This window comes from Engraulis encrasicolus, chromosome 19 (assembly GCF_034702125.1).
Source record: "Engraulis encrasicolus isolate BLACKSEA-1 chromosome 19, IST_EnEncr_1.0, whole genome shotgun sequence".
Taxonomy (NCBI): domain Eukaryota; kingdom Metazoa; phylum Chordata; class Actinopteri; order Clupeiformes; family Engraulidae; genus Engraulis; species Engraulis encrasicolus.
The window spans coordinates 43,273,667-43,293,836 of record NC_085875.1 but is presented as its reverse complement, the minus strand read 5'-3'; the positions used below and the strand labels follow the sequence as shown (position 1 = coordinate 43,293,836).

The window sequence follows — 20,170 nt, the reverse complement described above, 5'->3', positions numbered from 1 at the left end:
AAAGGCAGAGCAGGAGCCCACCCTTTTGGGAGTTCTTCACCACCGTCCGTGTGCTCTCTCTCCCCTCCTGTATCAGATAATGGGGGGTCCTTTTTTCCTGGGTGGGGGTGGGCTTAGGTGGTTGGTGGTGGTAGGGGAGAGATGATCAAGGTGAATCCAAGGTCAAAGTCCCTCCTAAGGAGCCCTGCCAGTTCGTCTAATTATTGCCAAGACAACCGGCAACATCACTGTGCTCGCTGACATCTTTTTTTCTCTCCCATCTTTCTCCTTCTCTCCTTCTCCTCCTCCTCCTTCTTCTTCTTTTCCTCCGTCCCTCAGACTTGGCCAAATGGAAAAGAATCTTGGGCCCAAGCCCCCCCCTCAGCAGCATAATGTGTGTCCATTTAATTGTCCGAAACACCAGGCGGGGGGTGGCAGCCGCGAGCGATGTGGCATTGCTTCTCATTATCTTCTAAACAATGAGCGAGCCAAAGCAGACTTGAAAAGACTGGATGTTGAGGCATCCCTTGAAAGAGGGACCCGGAGGCCTACCAGAGCCCCCTCCTTAGCCACCACGCTTAGAAATGTAAAACCGCCCATTATTCCTCACGGCTATCTGATTTCATACTGGGCTTTTCATGTACCAAAGGCCCTACCCCGAGGTGCAAGACAAACACACACATAGAAAAAAAACACACAGAAAAACGAGAAGTCCGCCTTCAAATTGTTACTAATCAAAAGTAATACAGGGGTGGTAGAAAAAGGAAAATGAGAGGAGAGAGAAAGCACGAAGAATTCCGGCCTGCCTTTCTGTTTTTTTCCCCCCTGTTTAATGTAATATTTAAAAGAGTACAGACTGGCACTCAAGCACACATGGCCGCTTCTTGCTACAGCTGAAGCCAGATAACGAGCGAAATTTGGGAGTATACACGTGTGGCTCCACACTTTTCAGATCACGGTTAGTTCTTCACTAATGATCGCTGTTCAGTTCTAAAGTAATTGGAGACGAGGACAAGCCTCACCTTGTTGGAGAGTGAGTGTGACTAATTGTAATTTTCATGCCGTCTTTTTGCATGGCATCGGTTGTTGTAATTGGTGTGACGGCACTTGGACATTTTAGTCCCTCCGACCTGTTGAGCCAGTCAATCAGCCAATCATCCCAGGGGCAGCTGACACTTTCTCTTTCTTTTTCCCTTTCTCTCTCTGTCTCTGTCTCTCGCTCTCTGCCTCCAGTCCAGCCAGTGTGGACACAGACTTTGCGGGATAACCATCAGTGGCAAGTGCTGTCCGTCGCTGTCTTGTGTGCACATCAGCTAAAAAAACAGCAGCTTAGCGCTCGCTCATTTCCCCCTTCGCTCTGCCCTTGCCCTTTCAAGAGTCTCCAGGAGTCACTCACCGTATAACATGTTGGCTCACCAAACACTGGGGCCCCCCGGAAAGACGTCCGTTAGAGGGAGGTGGGAGATGGGCCCGGGGGAGAGGAGGCTGGATAGGCAGGAGATTGTGGTGGTGGTGGTGGTGGTGTTGGTGGGTTTGTGTGTATGGTGTGAGTTCCTGTGTCAATATATCAATGTAGTATGTCTTGTTTGTATTTCTGTCTTTTTGTTTAACAGAGACAAAGGCCTATCAGCTGCTTAAACAGTCTGCCACACATGACCAGCGCTGGAGTCGCATGGCAGACACTGATGATGAAGAAGAGGAAGAGGAGATGGAGGGTGAGGGTGAGGAGGAGGATGACCGACCCAGCCAGCCGCCACAAGGTCAGGAGAAAAAGGCCATTCAATGAACACACATGGGAAATAAAAAAACAGCAGGGGCCAGATTGCATTTAATTATTTCTGTAGCCGTAAGGGTCTGTGTGTTTTTAATTTTATTAACTATTAATTACTTAATTTGTGTTTTTAGCTCAGTAGCTCAGTCGTGGGTCGTGGGACCTTCCCACAGAATTTCCTCTGCTTCGAATTTTATTGTGTGCCATATTACAGCTGTAGTAGCCGAATATGCCAGCAATCAGAATTATATTAGCACTTTATTATGTTAAATAATATACAGTATAATACATTTTGCTTGGTAATATTGGCCAGATCGGACCATTTTATATTACCCTAAAAACAGCCTTCCCATATTGCCTCGAAATACCATGTTACCATCACTGAAGTTGCAATTTTCCACTCAGTCTCAATGCTCTGTACTTTTCCTCAATGAGAGGATAATTTTGAGTGAGTCTCAAATGGTGCACTTGTGCACTTTGGGCACTATGTGTCAGTGCGTAGGGTGCTCACGTTGAAAATTCAGTGTACTGAAAGTCCAAACTTTCCCTTGACACTACGCACTAAAGTTCTCAGTGCACTGTGTGCACTATGCACTAACTTCAGTGCACTGACACAAGTGCGGCAGTTGAGACACAGCATAAGGGCTTCCGCAATCCGGCTCCGACAAAGTGCGGCGCACTGCTCAGCTAAAATTCGATTCCATTGTTTTCAATAGAACCACGCACACTGGCGCCGATGTCCGCGGACATTCTCAGATGTCGGATAGCAATTAGAGACAAGTTCTATTTTGTCGGCGCCGCCCATTGACTATCAATGCAATGTTCGGGTGAAATTGGGTTTGGGGTCCGAATTCTGTCGGAAGCAAAAGTGCGCCGCACTTTGTCGGAGCCGGTGTGCAGAGGCCCTAAGTCTAGCATCACAATGCTAACTGAAGTGACCTGTTCCCATTCCAATATGATTGCAGGTGGTCTTTCCACACAGTCTGTCCACTTCGATAATGTAATGAGGATAATTATAATCTTACGAGCATGTTTTACACATAAGATAGCAGAAATATGTTCCAACAATGGAATAGAGCAATGGAAGACAAGAGAAAAACACACACTGCTGTTCTGGCACCGCTGGACTATAAAAGAGTTTGCAATCAGAAGGCAGCAAGGGAGACAGGGAGACAGAGGCAGCCAGATCGAGGCCAATCAAGGTGAGGAGGAAAATCCTGTTAACATTGGTATTGAGGAAAACACCTCAGATCTGTGGTACCAAGGGGATCCCACCTGGGCTATGAGGCAGGGTATTGTCTGCGTTTAGGGATAAGGTATTCCATCTTTTTGGAAGGATTAGTATAAAAGGGCAGTCATGGGTAAGTGGAGTGTCAGACCTGTTGCCCAAAGGTTGGCGGTTCGATCCCAGACCCATCTGGTTGGTGAGGAGAGTAATGAAACACTGCTCTACCCCATCCTCCTCCATGACCAAAGTACCATGAGATGTCCTGCTGCACTGCTCCCTTGGGGTGCCATTGGGGGGGGCTGCCCCCTTGCACGGGTGAGGCAGAAATGCAATTTCATTGTGTGCTTGTGTGCTGTGGAGTGCTGTGTCACAATGACAATAAGAGTGGGAGTTTCCCAGGCGGGCTTTCATTCCAAAGGGTCTGCTTGTCCAAGTCCCTGCTGTTAGGCCTTGCACCACTAGTGGGTCCTCTTGGTGTCGCCAAATTTCAGATGTTGTTTTTAGTCTTTTTTTTTAAGAAAGTGCGCTCAACCAGAGATGGTTGCTCTCTGGCTCAACTCCCAACTGTTTCTTACAAGGTCTTCGGGTGCGAGCAAACAGCAAAGTTCATGTTTAGTAAAAAATCTGCACTCTCGTGTGTAATTCTTGCAGTTTCAATCTACTGGCATGACAGACAGACGTTTTGGCCTAAGCCTTCTTCAGCGTCTTTTCAGCTATGTTGTTTTTAGCCTGTCTCTAGTACCAGTTCCTTGATGGCGTCAGGAGACGTGGTTTACTTGTTTCCTGAGTTTGCACTATATTTTATAAGAAAGGTGACTAAAGAAAGACAGAATATGTAGGCTTTATAGAAAGGTGAAGGTGACACTGATATAGTATAAGTTCTGCCCATGAGCAAAATGTGTATTCTGATTTCATCCAAACTATGGTTTTTGTTTATGCTTCCCCATTTGTTGTGCTTGCAAAAGAGAAGACTAACAGAAGAAAAACTTATTTGCCTTTTTTCACATTCTGTGTTTTAAAAGGAGCATCATTAGCCAAAGGGAAACACAGCAGATTTGGAGGAGGGAAGGACACCAGCACTCAAGACTCTTTTCGGTAAGATAATTTTGAATGGTTACTCACAACAGTCGGAGTAGAGCAATGTTTTTTTTATATATGGTTGTTGAAGTATGACCATGAGAGAGAGAGAGAGAGAGAGAGAGAGAGAGAGAGAGAGAGAGAGAGAGAGAGAGAGAGAGAGAGAGAGAGAGATTGGAATACGTTTTTTTCCTGTCGATATGGGAGGGGCTTCTCCATTTGCCAGCCCACAACTTACTTTGTTGAAACAAATCACATATTTTCCCTTAAAATCTGTTACAGAAAAATTGACCACTAAGCAATTAAAAAAAAAAAAAAAAGATATTATTCTACATTCTATTCTACAAATAGGATATGAATACAATAGAATCTACATGTGTTGTATTGCACTATAATGAGCGCTAAAAGGATTGAAAAAGTAGTCGCCATAAAATATCAACAAAGACGTTGTACACAACTATTTCACATACAGTACCATATAGGGAGCGTATAGGATTCCTATAGGAGGACCTTGTCCGTTAGGCATCTTGTAAATGCCGCCTTTGTGGTAGCACCATTCCAGTGTGTGTGTGTGTGTGTGTGTGTGTGTGTGTGTGTGTATGTGTGTGTGTGTGTGTGTAGGGGGGAAGCGTTCTAGATCTCTCTTGAACATCACCCTTGCAGCACAGCGAAGGCTGAAAGAAGAAAAACAGCCCAGTACATCAAACACAAGGCACTGCCTATAGAAAAGAAAACGTTTGATGTGGGAAATAAAGAGCTGGGCACTGTTTGATGGTACACGCGGTCACCGTTCAGTTTAGCTTGAGAAGATTGTTGGGGAAAAAAAGTTAAAAGCAAATAGCAGAAGATTGCTGTTTTTATTTCGTCAATGTAAATAAAATCAATATGTGTTTGTGATATATATGTATAAATAGCACTACTAGATGAAAACAATAGACAGATTTTTTTTTACCAAGAATTTTTGCATTTTTGTTGATGTTCATAGTCTACCTCCTATGTCACATCTCTTTTCCATTATCTGTGTCAACGTTTACGTGTTTCTCATATCATAAATTTAAAGATAGCTTATAAATGTAACATAAATGTGTGTGTATGTGTGTGTGTGATTGAGTTGAGTGCCATTTGATGCAATCAGGTGAGACCGGTATTTAGCGATGATACAGCCCCCTCGGCCTGGTCTGGTGCGGTGCTGATGCAGTGTGGTGTGGCATGGCACGCCCGTTAGTCCTCTAGAGAGGGGGAATACATTGTGGCCAATAATGAGCGGGTAAACGTTATGAAGAATAATCTCCTTTGATTTCATGTGATTATCAGGCTCCACGCCGACACAGGGGTTGTTGCATCGCTCCTTTGCTTTCTCTCGCTCTCCATATCCTTTCTCCTTCCCACCCTCTCTCTTTCTCTCTCTCTATCCCTCTCCTTCCCTCCTCTGCCTCACCCTCACCCTCTCTTTTGTCTCTTGGCCAGAAGACACTATTAGAACAAGACAAGGCCATAATGACCACACTTTTCATCAAGTGTGTGTGTGTGTGTGTGTGTGTGTGTGTGTGTGTGTGTGTGTGTGTGTGTGTGTGTGTGTGTGTGTGTGTGTGTGTGTGTGTGTGTGTGTGTGTGTGTGTGTGTGTGTGTGTGTGTGTGTCTTAGCGTGCATGTCTGAGTGAGTGCATGTGTCTGCCCTCACTACACCACACCATCAGCCTGCCCCCAAACGAATGCCCATTTTAATAAACATGAGGTGATTTTAGAGATGTTTTCATATCACGCTCCCATTACATTTTCAGATTGATAGGTTGATGGTTCTCTCTCACACACACACACACACACACACACACACACACACACAGACACAAACACAAACACACACACACACAAGGAGATACGCACACACACCCACACACAAAATCAGGGAACGCATATACATATCAAAACAAAGCAAAAGCAAAACAAACGCTGTGGCCCAGCCTCCATTAAACTGCTAACTGGTAATAATTTAACGTGAATCTGAAAATCGTGCAGTTGCGTGTTTATCAGAGGAGATGCTCGTTTCTTTGTGATCGATGTGTTTGTGCATCGACAGCGGGCAGGCACGGCAGAGGAGCTGTCCTTCTTTTTCTTTTCTTCGTTTTCTTATTTTTTTTCCCCTCTTTCAGATGCTAATGTTTAAGCATTCCTCTTACCACAGTCACTTCTTGCGCTTTATTGCTTCCACAAGTGGTCTGGAAGCCCCGCACTTCAGCAGAAGCACAACACCGCTCTATGCTGCCCCCTTCCCTCCCCTCCCTCCTCCTCTCGTTTTACTCTGCCTCTCTCTCTCTCCCTCCCTCCCTCTCTCTCTCTCTCTCTCTTTCGCTCTCTCTCTCTCTCTTTCGCTCTCTCTCTCTCACACACACACACACACACACACACACACACACACATACACACACACTCTCACACACACACACTTCTCTTTCTGCTCTTTCTTTCTCTCCTGCTTACCCTCCCTTTCACTCTCTCTTTCCGTCCTTTTCACTGACTTTATCTCTTTCCTCTCTCTCTCTCTCCCATCTCTCTCTTTTTTACACACACACACACACACGCACGCACGCACGCACGCACACACATTCTCTGTCCCTTACCCATTCTGTCATTTTTTTAATTTTTTCCCCGCTTTATCCTTTTCGCTAAACTTTCCTTGTTTGCACCTCTGCACCTCGTATCCATTTGAATCCTTCTTCACATTCCCACTCAATCCCTCTCTCTCTCTCCCTCTCTCTCTATCCCTCTCTCTCTCACACACACTCACACACACACACACACGCACACGCACACGTCTACACACACACACACACACACACACACACACACACACACCCTCCCTCCTCTTCTCCCCCCTGCCTGTATCTCACTCATCCTCTAGCCGTCTCTTCTCCTCTTATTGGCATTATTTTGTTACTGAGCTGATGAGCAACATCAAAAGCAAAGACATGCTCAGCCCGAGTTGACTCAAATGTTGTTTAATGTGAGAGAGAGAGAGAGAGAGAGAGAGAGAGAGAGAGAGAGAGAGAGAGAGAGAGAGAGAGAGAGAGAGAGAGAGAGAGAGAGAGAGAGAGAGAGAGAGAGAGAGAAATGTGTGTGGCTCTCTGTTGTCTTAGACATAATTATGATGTGCCAGTTAAGCCCATGGACTACAGCTGAGGGGATTGGGAGAGTTTAAAGTAGACACATACACACACACACACACACACACACAGGGATAGAGAGAGCGAGACAGAGAGAGAGAGAGAGAGAGAGAGAGGGGAGCTTTTGGTGCAAAAAACTGCATTTATGGCCCTTTGTGCGGCTGCTCATTATGTGCGGGGCCGATTCATTAAGTAATTGGTTTGCAGTTGTTTACATGAGTATTAGGGCCCTCTATTCAGAAGGCCTTTGAGAGATACATTGTGCAAATGTTGCATGTTATGAATGCCCAATGAGAGGCGAGGCGAGGGGGGGTTCCTCCCAGCCCCTATTGGCCAAACAGTAGTGCCGCTGCCGCCACCGCTGCTGAAAGGGGAGGGAGAGAAAAGCAAGAGGGCGCTGCTTTGCATAGCAATGACTCGCCTCTTAATAAGCTTTCCAGATTAAATACATGCAGTCTATACAAGATGCAAAAAGATACTCTTAACACATTTATATGTGCTCATTTCACTATTATGGTATTGGGATGGATGGGTGTGTGTATGTGGGGGGGGTTCTTTCTGATTCTCCTATCTCTCATTCTCTGTGACTCACCCCATGTTCTCTCTCTCTTCACCCATCTACATCTCTGTTTCTGTCTGTATCTCTCTCTCTCTCCATCTCCCTCTCCCTCTCCATCTCTCGATCCCATCTTCACATCGCCCCTTCACTGTGTCTTTCACTAAGCATCATGTTTTTTTCCTCCATCGAGCAGCACAGCCATTTTATTGTGTTTATAAATCATAGCGGGGAGTAGACAGATCGGCAACAGTTTATTAAGGATGAGTCCCTCCCTCAGCCCCCACAAACTCAGACACCCACCCAAACACCCAGACACCCCACTATACCCCCCCCCATTATAAATCTTCAGCGCTGGCCATTGTAGGAGCGCCTTTGCGGTTGAAATCACTTTGTGGTTGAGTGCGAGTGAAAGGCGGCCACGCAGCCCAGAGGAGAGGGGACTGTGTGGGCAGCTGCACTCCATGTAAAGACCACTTGTTTCGGGGCTTTTGTCTTGGGGTACATGCCTCCGCTTCCTCCTCTCCTCTCTCCTCTCTCTCCTTCTCATCCCCAGATGTATCCAACTCCCTCTTTTTTTTTCTTCTTTTTTTTTTACTGTAGACCCTTTCTGGTGTGTGTGTGTGTGTGTGTGTGTGTGTGTGTGTGTGTGTGTGTGTGTGTGTGTGTGTGTGTGTGTGTGTGTGTGTGTGTGTGTGTGTGTGTGTGTGTGTGTGTGTCTTAGCGTGCATGTCTGAGTGAGTGCATGTGTGTGCGTGTGAGAGCGCCTGCGTGTGAGAGCGTCTGCGTGTGTGAGCGTCTGTGTGTGTGAGAGTGTCTGTGTGTGTGTGGTGAGCTTCCGATTCTTCCTTGGACCTTGTTCTAGCGTTTGATGGAGAGCGGAGAAGGGTGTGTGTTGCTGTATTGACTACTGCTGAATGTCTATTGAACAGCAGTGAATGTGTGCATTTGTTTTGGTTGAGGAGCCTTTGTGGGCCAACTCATCCTTTGGTTCTTCTTATTAGTGTGTGGGTGGTGTAAAGTGGGTGCCTACCACCAGGGGCGGAGCTATAGGGAGGGCAAGCAGGGCATTTGCCCCTGGGCCCAGGGCCCTCCTGTATTGGATGTGGAGGCCCTATTGTGACCTTGGCAGGCCGTATGGGGGCCCCTATCATTGTTTTGCCCTGGGGCCCTGTGTGCAATTGTTCCGCCACTGCCTACCACATTCACCAAGTCGGACATCCGGGCATTTCCCGCGTCATCATCACCAATAATCAAGCGGCCGCCATACTTATTTGACTCGAGAAATGCGTCAATGAATGTTGGTATGTTAAACTGTCTGGAAAGTACCAAGACCAGATCTGATTGGGAAGGGATGTCTGCGACAATTAGACTTGAAAAGTAGCCCAGCAATCACCCCTCTGGCCCTAATGTAAACACAATCGCTACTAAACTACGAAAATAGTCCCTGATGTGTGCCCTATTAGCCCAGTATCCCAGTTTTTGTTTTTGACATAATAACTAGACTGGCTATATGTGTAGCTGTCTGCCTATCCGTCTTTTTATGGGTGTCTGCACGCCTCCATGTCTTTTCCCATACTTTAACTTTACATAGTGTGGCTGTGTGTTGGCATGCTTTCATGAGTGTTGCATGTGAGCACTTTGCATGAGGAGGGAGAGAGACAGAAAGGGAGGGAGCATGGGGAGGAGAGGTAACCAGCGCAGGCATACTGTAGGTGGTATAGTCTGTGTTTTGGAGGCAGGAGTAGCACTGAGAGCTCGCCACCAGTGGAGGTCACTCTATTTCCTCATCAGCATTTCTCTCTTGAGAACAAGCCAAACAGAATACCAACCTCCTTTTACACCACTACACACACTGTCATGTTAAAGAAAAGGGGGGCACACCTTGCATCTATTTTACAGAGAGACTACAGTCTGCAACTTTCATAATTGCAATATGTAATGCAATTAGCTGAAAACATCTTGAAGTACAATAAAAAGAAATTGTATCGCTGTAATAGTACTATAGTACATTCTTCATGAATTTGGAGAATTAGTTATTTTATGCTAATTTTATGTTAATCAAGTAGGTAGCAGGCTTCACTCAGGTTTATTGATAACTTTTAAGGGTGCTGTCCCAAATGAATACTTAGAATCAAAGAAAAGGGGGGCTCACCTTGCATCAATTTTTTCTTCTTTATTTTTGTGCACAGACGCGTTTCAGCGTGTGCCTTCCTCAGTGTGCAACCACCGTGCAAGGCACACGCCGAAACGTGTCTGTGCACAAAAATAAAGAACAAAAAAATTATGCAAGGTGAGCCCCCCTTTTCTTTGATTCTAAGTATTCATTTGGGACAGCACCCTTAAAAGTTATCAAGAAACCTGAGTGAAGCCTGCTACCTACTTGATTAACATAAAATTAGCATAAAATAACTAATTCTCCAAATTCATGAAGAATGTACTATAGTACTATTACAGCGATACAATTTCTTTTTATTGTACTTCAAGATGTTTTCAGCTAATTGCATTACATATTGCAATTATGAAAGTTGCAGACTGTAGTCTCTCTGTATTGTTGTACTTATGTGTGTGTCCAGCAGCTGGAGTGGAGAGTTGTATCAGCAAACAGCCAGTAAGGGAGGCAGGCAGGCTGGGAGGAAGGCCAGGAGGTGGAGGAGGGAAGGAAATCCACTGTCAGTGTCCTGATGTCGCCAGTAGAGGGCAGTCACACTCAGGGTAGCTTGTAGGCACTGCAGCATGCAGGCAAGGTTGCCAGATGTGATGATTTCCAGCCCAATAACTGCTCAAAAAACCTAGAGGCACTGGCTCCTGCCCAATTTTAATTAAATTCTGTTTGCTTCTATGGCCTTAAATCTATAGGAAAAACCTTCCAAATATTTTTTTTATCCCACCGATTGTCATCCTAAAGAGCTCAGTCAGGCAGGTTACTGCCTAATCTGGCAACCCTGCATGGAGGGCCAGCTCTCAAGGGTGTCCTAGCGTTCCCAGGGGGCGCAGGGTGATAAGCACAGCACTGGCTCAAGCACCTGGTCAGCTTTGGAGGAGCTCTCACTGTGTGTTTGGGGGGCGTAGTGGTCGCTTAGTATTCTTATAGAGACACTGATATTGATTACATTTTGTGTTGATGCTTGTCAAAATGTCCTAGTATTTTATCAGTCAACCAAATCTTTATTATTAGAATGAGTAAATGTGCTCCTCAAGTCTCCAATTACAGAATGAAGCTTTTCCCCCCCATCTATCGATCTATTGTTAATGGTCCTCTCCAAAGCAAAATGTTGTAACATGGTGAGTGTAATTATGATTGTTATTTAGGTCTGACCATAGCGCTGTATGTGTGCGCATCCCGTGTTTTTTACCCTCAAAGATATTACACGGAGAAGATGGCTTCCTGGCCTTTCATCATCCATAATTGCCAATACCCTGTTATTGTTGTCACTGGGTATTGCTTTGTATAGTATATGGGAAGGTCTGACTTGTCCCTGTGGTAATCACGAGGGAATCTATAAGCACAAATAATTACCATGCTGCTTAATGCTATTATTTTTGTCCTGTATGTACCACCTCTGGAAATATCACTGCATATTATCTGCATTTTAGCTGTGTGTGTGTGTGTGTGTGTGTGTGTGTGTGTGTGTGTGTGTGTGTGTGTGTGTGTGTGTGTGTGTGTGTGTGTGTGTGTGTGTGTGTGTGTGTGTGTGTGTGTGTGTGTGTGTGTGTACTGCGTGTGTGTGTGTGTGTGTGTGTGTGTGTGTATTGTTTACTGCGAAAGATTAGTGGGAGTAGTTGGTGTCAGAGCACACTATCACCAAATGTACTAAACAATCTGCAGCAAGGGAAAACGACAGAGGCAACGACAAGGGAGAGGATGGGTAAAAATGAAAACGGAAAAAAGGGTTTCCGCCAAAGCGGTAATTTGCATCATTTTACACATTACATTTACCTCTGTGTATGCGACGAAGCTAAACAGTCGCCAGCGCGGCATCAGCACAGCAAGCCCCCCACCCCAGTCTTACATATTCAGATCATTGCCTCAATTAAGTGAAAACCTCAGCGCAAGATGAACCGGCATAAATGTTTATGGAAATGGAATATTAGATTGGAGGGGGGTCATCGCCATCCACAGCTCTCTATGGTAATGGAACAGTCTTGAAATCAGCCTCATCCCATTCTGAAGTGGACCAGCTGATAGATTGTTCCCATGGCCATGCAAGTTATATAAAAGAAAGGAATAGCCCCCAATTCCCCCCCCCCTCACTCACCACCACCATCACCGACCACAGAGACATTGTATTTATTATTGTCATTATTATTATGGCGGCAGAAGAACTCCAAAATGTTGTTGTAAATGTCAGCTGTTAAAGGGAGAAGCGAATGGAGCCCAGGCCTTCATGGGGCTTGTAAATGTATTAGTTTTTCTGCTGTGTTTTCCTCCCCATCTCTCTTTCTCTCTCTCTTTCTCTCTCTCGTTCTCTCTCTTGTTCTCTCTCTTTCTCTCTCTCATACTATCTCTTTCTCTATCACTTCTCTGCTGCCACTTTTTTATATCATTATTATTTTTTGTACCTTTGCTTTGTGTTTGTATGAGGGCTTGGCAGCAGTGTTCAATGTGCAGCGTTTTTAAATTTGCATTCTTATACACTCATAACCTCTCTCTTCATGGGCTGTGGCCCCTCGGAAGATTAGAGGCGGCCGGCGAAGGGGAAAAAGATGGATGTTGGAAATTGCAACGCCGATTGCTCAAATGACGGCCACACCAATCAGCCATTATGTGCACACAGCACACACCTAAACAACAGTCACATTATTGCATATGGTCTGCCTCTACAGACGCCGTTGCTGCTGCTGCTACTGTGGTTACTGGTGCTCATTTGACTACATGGAGAAGATTTGCAAAGCACAGCTTACATTGTATATGCCACCATCACCGTCGCACCAGCTCGACTGTTGGAAGGCATTCAGGGTGTATGAAAGCGTTGGTGTAAAAGCGAGGCTCTGTGAGTTATATGGTAATTTATTCGCCTTGGTGTTTTATGATAAGGTGTAGATCAGGAAAGGCAGCAGCTCTGCTTTATCTGTCTTCATCACCTTAAGTTGCCGCTGCCGTGACTATTATTCATCTTTTCTAGTTTGCCTGATGAAATTGTCCATTCAATGTTTTAACTCAAAATAAAATTAATAAATAGAAAGAGGATAGAGAGATAGAGAGAGAATGAGGGGTGGGGGGGGAGCTGGCTGAAAGATCTTCCTTTTATCATTAAATGTAGATGTAACAGTAGGTCCACCCAAGGACACATTCAGAGCGGGCGATTATAAAGAAGCTCTTGTTGATAACATCGTCACTTGACACACACGCATTTAAAAAGCATCGGATGAAAAAGAAAGTCTATGGCAGGGAAGAGAAGTGATGCAATATGGGCAGAGTGGAGCGGCACAAGCACCTCTTAGACGCTGACCTGAACATCCCCGTGAATGGTGGGGGGTGAACATGCTGCTTGTTTGTGTTGCAACAAGCTAGCTCAACCACTGCGAGCCAGGCCTGTTTTATCAATACCGGAATGAGAGTCTACTGTACAGTGGCGTTCACAAGACTCCTGCGTCCGACTGTATGTACTGTATACAGCCATCAGCATCAGAGAATTAGGATATGATTTAAATGGTACTCAAAATAATGTGCTACATGTAGGTAACGCGTCAGGTTACTACAGTGTACCTAAATGAGAGTAACTTCAGTAGCACTATACAACAGGGACTGTAACATTAAGCGTAACCTCAATGCAATAATAATGAAGTTTATTTTCTTTTTTGACTGGTTGGCTCAATTGGACACCCAGACAAAACATTGATCAAAAAAACATGACGCCAGTAAATACAGTAGCTTCAGGAATAAACAGCTTTAGGAGCAGAGTGCATGTGAGCACTCATGTTTTTTTTTAAACATTGCCATGCGTTTCATTGGTTTGTCTTTCTCTTCTGAGCATCATGTCATTTATGCCTGTACATTTTTCCCCCAACGCTTTTATTTAGTTATTCAGACGGACGCCATTTTCACCTCCACTCCCACTTCATTATCCTGCGTTGGAGAGCATCCTCCTCCACCCTACACAATTAGCCCATAATCACTCCTCAATCAGAATCATTAAGGATGTCAGCGGCCGCTAATTAATGGGGGGGGGGGTGGTCAGCGAAGGAAAGAGTTTGATGTGTTTGCCTTCACCATAAGGTTAGGCCTTAAGAGATGGTGGTGGACAGAAGGGGATACGCATGAACGGCGTTACGTTTTCCATGTGCGTTACGCCCTTATGTGGGGAAAAACATTGGGGCAAAAGCCAATGCAAGTCAATTGGTGGTGTTGGGAAAGAATAATATAGCCAAACAGCCGTGGCTGAAGCATTCATTCGTTCATTTGGGGTAGCCGATGTAGCATGTAAGTTCATGAGACGTTCGGCTTTCTTTCCCCCACAAAGGACTGTAACACACATTCACGAGCAAAGTACCCGGATGGACCTTAATGCCTATAGATGTGGGGCTGTTGTAGCATGAAGATGTGATCAGATAGTCGTCGTTAGTCACATCAGTTGGGCTTTTCACCACAAGTCCACTGAACTTGTTTGTTTTCAGACTATCTAGATAGTGATGTGGTAGTTTGGTTGTAGTTGAGGAAAGGTTGTAGGGAGGTACACTGCAATTTTTTAGGCCCTCGATTCGCTTGCTGCAAAGCTTGAATTACACACACCACTGCGTGCACCCGACTGCACATACTTGCTTTAAAGGGACACTGTGTGAGATTTTTAGTTGTTTATTTCCAGAATCCATGCTGCCCATTCACTAATGTTACTTTTTCATGAATACTTACCACCACCATCAAGTTCTATGTATTCATTATGACTGGGAAAACTGCACTTTTCATACATGAAAAGGGGGATCTTCTCCATGGTCCGCCATTTTGAATTTCAAAAAATAGCCGTTTTTAGCTGCAAAAATGACTCTACTTGGACCATACTAGAAAATATTTGTTTATTACTTAGAAAACGTTCATGTAAAGATCAAATTTGGCAATTGGCAGCCCAGTTTCAATGAGCAGCATAGTTGCAGTACCCTTTTTGACCATTTCCTGCACAGTCTCCCTTTAAAAGCACATGACCAATATGCACAATACTGGCAGTATCATTCAGGGGGCAGAGTGCGATCCAGAAACTGGAGTCACTGACTGTAAGGAAAACAAAACAAAAAGGACTCCCTGGATGAGGAGGAGACTATACTGCTACTGCTAATACATGTGCATGCTCCTTTATCAAAGTGCAATGGAGAATTGGGATCATTCAAATGTTTGTAATCATCGTTTTTACCAGAAACATTTGCGCGGAACTGTGCAGTCTTTCTTACGATCTCACCCAGCAATTTTGACAAAACGCACACGTCTGCCTGCAGTATCTAGCGTGAGTAAAATTGACATGAAATACACACGGCAACGTGTTCAACATGTTTTTTTTTTTAAATCTTTTTGAGGACACAAAAAACACAACAATTTTTACTCTTTATAGGCTTAAAACCTATAATAAGACATAATAAACTAATCTTGAATCTTGAATCTTGAATCGTGCACGAAAACGTGGCAGTGCATGCATATCCTGCAGCAACCGTATCGAGGGCCTTCAGAGGTGTGGGACAACACATCTACACTCAGACCAGGGTATTATTGGTATTATCACTGTAATTTTGAAAAGTTGTCTTGAATATGTTTAGAACGCATTGATAGACCTACACAAACTGAAATAGTTCCAATAAGGTGCAAGGATGATGAGGAAATGGTCAAAGTGGACAAATTATTGTCTTTTTACCGTGGTTTCATGGTATATCTGTTATTGTGACACCCCTAACACAGACATCAGTGAACTTTTGGCCAACCATTTCAAAGGTGCGCCACCACAGAGCCGGTCAGCCGCCCCTTGCAACAAGTGTAGTCGGGAGAAGCACTTTTAGAAATTTCATGAGTTGTCGGCAATCGTCTTGCTCCTGCGACTGTTTCGACCATGTTATATGGTCACATCTTGGTGACATCGCATCGGCACCACTTTTGGTCAGGTTGGACACCATTTCTAACATGCAACATTTGCAATCATTCATATGATTTATTTTACAACCAATGGCATTACCTTGTTATCTTGTAAATTATACTATTGTAGTATGGAGGGTGGTGGGGTAGTTTGGAGAGCAACGTCAGTGAGTGAGTGAGTGTCTGTGTCTATGTCTACTGTTAGTACAGTACAAAAACAGAAAAGAAAACAAAATTGAGTACAGTCAGTAGGACCCCCTCGAAATTGAGGTGGCACATCTCAAGGAGCTATCCTTCTAATAAATAAATAAATAAATAAAATAAATAAAGAATGCATTTCTAACTGCAGACAGATAGATGTTTACCGGTATTGCTTTGCCAGTGGAAAAGGTGAGCGGAAAAGAAGCTAATTTGTGGTGCTAATTAGCGATTGCTAACTATATGGTCAATAAAGCTACAGTATGTGACGTTTTCATAGGCTTATCCGGATAGGCCACTGTCACAGGACTGGACTGGTCATCTGGCATACAAGGCATTTGCCCGGTGGGGTGACAATAATCAGGGGCCAATGCTTTTTTTCACATTTTCCCTTAGAGACCGGACCACAATTTAGATGGGGCGGCCTCCAGTGGACTGAGCCCATCGTAATTGCACCATGGGGGTGGAAGTGAGGGGCTGGTTTATGCCAAAAATGTTGGTTTGTGGTCCCAGTCCACCCCTGCACTGTAGCAATGGGAGGAAGGGTTTTTCAGTCCTTCAGTGACTGACTTCCAATGGTGCAAAACTGGACCAACTCACAAAGCAAAAATATGTTTTGCTGCCAGACAGGCTCTTTTAGATACTAGGCTAGTGCTGTGCTGTGTGTACAGGCATTGGCCCCTTCCCAATTAGCCAGCCTTAGTGAGTGTTTAATATGAGGCACATAGGCTACAGCCCCCACAGAAAATGAAGGAAAGAAGGACATTACTTGCATTTTGTGTTATTTCCACATTTTTCAACAGTTTGAAACTTGATGTCACCAAGGAACGCACTGTATACGGTACTTTGTGTTTGATACTGTGGACATAGTATATGAGTATTCATTCATAAACATGGCATCTGGTTTAACCAGTCCTGAGGGAAACACAAACTAATAACATTGACACCCAAGTGAATTTGAAGTGAGATGTGTGGACAGATTTATGTGCCCTTCACTTTAGTTGCTTGTATTTACCATCTCTACTACTGAGATTCCACAGCCGTTCCATGGCATTTCAATGGGGCTTTCAATATACCATTCAGGTGAATCTGTAAGTCCTCTGAAATGTTTTTGAATGTCGTCCTCTCTTTTGGCCTCTGTCCATTCCGCGTGTTAGCTCAGATTCCTGCCACCGTCTGTGTGCAAAGGATCTTGTGTAGCACTACTAGACACTGGAGCTACTGCTCTGACATGTCCTCTGTATGTGTAGCGCACGCAGGGCCGGATTAATGCACAGGCTAGATTTGGCTGTAGCCTAGGGGAACCCACCTGCCAGGGGGCCCCCGACTGGCCAAAAGTTAAAAAAAAAAAAAAAATGCAGAATTTTGACCAGAATTGTGTGTACAGTTTTAAATTTTGTTAACAATCCTCTCCACATTGCCCTTTATTCCTAGTTTGTAATCATGACACTGTCTATATACTTTTGTCGAGAAAGTTGCCTTCCAGGGGGCCCCACAGCAACCTGTAGCCTAGGGCCCCCATGCTATCTTAATCCGGCCCTGAGTGCACGCATGGACACACAAAGGGGAGCTATATTGGAAGGTTACTGTAGTTTCAACCGTTTTCTTTTCTTTTAATATAGAAATGATCGAAAATTGATTTAATTCTCAGTAATGGTGACTGACGTTATGGGACCTAAACAAGTGAGAATAAAGTGGCTTTGAAAAAGGATCATGGTCAGTGTAATTGGGTTCATATAGCTACTCACCACTGCAATAGGTACCACCAAGGCTGAGCACACAGATGCAGGGGAGGGGGAATTGTGAGAAAAGCGAGATCTAGAAAGGACACACTCGAATGGAGTCCATCCAGATAGGTCACCAGCTTAATATAGCCTACGTGCCCTCTCCCTCTCCTACATATAGCTTTCTTTTCACCGACCCTGCATGTGTGTATATACTATATTATGCATGTTTGCCTACACAGTAGGCATTCTTTTATTTCCTATGGACACGTCTACTCATTCACTCTCTTCCTTTCTCCCTCTCTCTCTCTCTCCCTCTCTCTCTCCCTCTCTCTCTTTTCGTTGTAAACCTGAGCACATGTGGAGATTCGATAGCTGAAAAGATGATGCCCTGATATTGTATTGTATTTACATGAATTGAACTGTGCTAATGTAAATTGAAGGGGTTTGCAGACAAATAAATAAATAAGTAAATTCAACTTACAACTGACCACGGCTCTTGCATATTCATCAGGGTAGATCAAAGGGCTTGCTACCAGAGGTCAGGACATTTACATAGCGAAAGCAGTGATGTGATGGGAACACAGGCACCCAGTGCCAGAAGCTCTTACAACTAAAGGAGGGCCTTGAGCCTTCAAGTGCCGTCTATGGACAGAAGCTAAGGAAGTTTCATCTTTGCCCACAAAGTGTATCTAAGCGTGGGGATGGTGCAAGAATCCATTTGCGTCTTCACAGAAACATGGCTGTATGGCTGTTTTTAATGGCTCGCCTGTCTCTTTTTACTTGTCATGAGATGTCAATGCCAAACAAGTCTTTGACTGTTTGTCATCAACATGGGAGAGGTTAAGTGTACAGTGTGTGCAATCGGAAAGTTTTCTGATCAGATTTTTTTTGTTGTCATGTTCTGTTCTAGGAAAGAGAAAACAAAGGCAGAGGCCCTTACAGCTGTTCAGTCAAAAGGTGAGAGCCTTATACAAAAGCATGTAAATGTGGATTGATATCATGTGTGTATTTACAGTATATCTGCGGCTTTACCAGTGTAACATAAACTTAGCAGTAAGCTTGGGCAGCCGGCAGATACAGTGTAATTGCTATTTGCTCATAACAGCTCAGGAGATACACTGGAGTGCATTTCATAGTTCCATGCATTCATTAACGGCCGTGTGCTGTATGTTTTATGTGAGATATATGGAACAGTATACTGTAGAAAACAGGACTTAATATTGCAATTTGTACTTCAGTGTTGTGGATCACAGTTGTAAAGTATTGATTATGATCATGACACAATTCATGTCAAATGTTGTCAAACTTGAATGTTATATCCTTACTGTCACCAAAATTGTAATGTCTATGTCTTAATCTGTCACAATGGCAATGTCTTAATGTCCTTAATGTCTGTACTGTCAAAGCAAGGTTGTTATGATTTAGTTGAGTTTTTTTGGTGAATAGGCCCGCCGGCGATCCCATCTGCTGTAAGAGGCTACGTGATTGCTGGTTAAAATAAGGTTACGAATCACTTGTCAGGTGTATGGTGACGCTTTGTTATGGTGGAAGTGACATGAAGCAAAGGAAGCTCAAAACTATGCCTTTACAGGCAACTCAGTCCAGACACTCTGTCAGGAAATGAATCATGATATAAAAAAAATAATGTAGTATGATATGGGAAAATAGATTGTGATCATTTTTTTGCCCAAAACGTCTATATTATGAGTCGTCATAAATACCTTTCCTGTGTGATGACATTCTTGGTGTGATTGAGAAAAGCGATGGAGACGATGACTGCAGAACTGTTGTTCAGTGTCTCGCTATAGTGCTAAATGAATGCACCATTTTCTCCGCAGCTTTTTGGGGTGAATCAGATGACAGCAATTCCGACATTGAAATTGCCTTGCGTCCACGGTCCTGGAAGTCCAGTGACGATACCGATGATTTCTACGATTGATTGCAACCTTTGGGAACGAACAGTTAATGGTGGCAGACCATCTGGCCAGAGGTTATGCTTATGTGCTCTTGTTTGCTCTTGTCGTACTTACAACTGTGCATCGCATTAGAATAAATCAAAGCACCGTCTCTCGGGCAGTGAAAGCATGTGTGGGATTTTTTATATTCTTTTTTTTGTCATAAACATGCCAAGCTGAACTCTGCTTGTATCTCTCCAGCTGAACAGCCCTTGTGACTGGTTGAAATAGATTAAACTTTGCTTTCAAAGCTATTCCTTTGCTCTGTGTTGGATATTATGAATTTTAGATTTTTTTTGCATGCGCCTCAAAGATTTTTTTTACCCCTCATCAGAGAAGTGAGGGGGGTGGGGGTGGCTTTGAGTGGGCTGCTGCTTTGAGTCAACGCCGGTGAAAGCCTGCCATCGATGGCCACTCGGAACAGTGGCGAAGCACCTTTGAACTCCATCAAGTACCAGCACTAAC

At 44.3% G+C, this 20,170-nt stretch overlaps 1 protein-coding gene across 3 annotated transcripts in view; it reads left to right on the top strand.

Annotated features, from left to right (window-relative positions):
- The window catches only part of kiz (kizuna centrosomal protein), a 47,690-nt gene extending 27,731 nt beyond the window's left edge, over window positions 1-19,959 (top strand). Inside the window, exons 12-16 of one of the 3 annotated variants that reach the window (XM_063184502.1) lie at window positions 1,593-1,739; window positions 2,827-2,952; window positions 4,001-4,073; window positions 18,661-18,707; window positions 19,589-19,959. In XM_063184502.1, coding sequence (XP_063040572.1) covers window positions 1,593-1,739; window positions 2,827-2,952; window positions 4,001-4,073; window positions 18,661-18,707; window positions 19,589-19,689 — 494 coding nt within the window. In that variant the 3' untranslated portion in view covers window positions 19,690-19,959. Of the gene's footprint in view, window positions 1-1,592; window positions 1,740-2,715; window positions 2,953-4,000; window positions 4,074-18,660; window positions 18,708-19,588 lie in introns of all 3 variants that reach the window. The other 2 variants (XM_063184501.1, XM_063184503.1) reach the window with 2 other exon arrangements.
- Window positions 19,960-20,170: the final 211 nt, after the last annotated feature.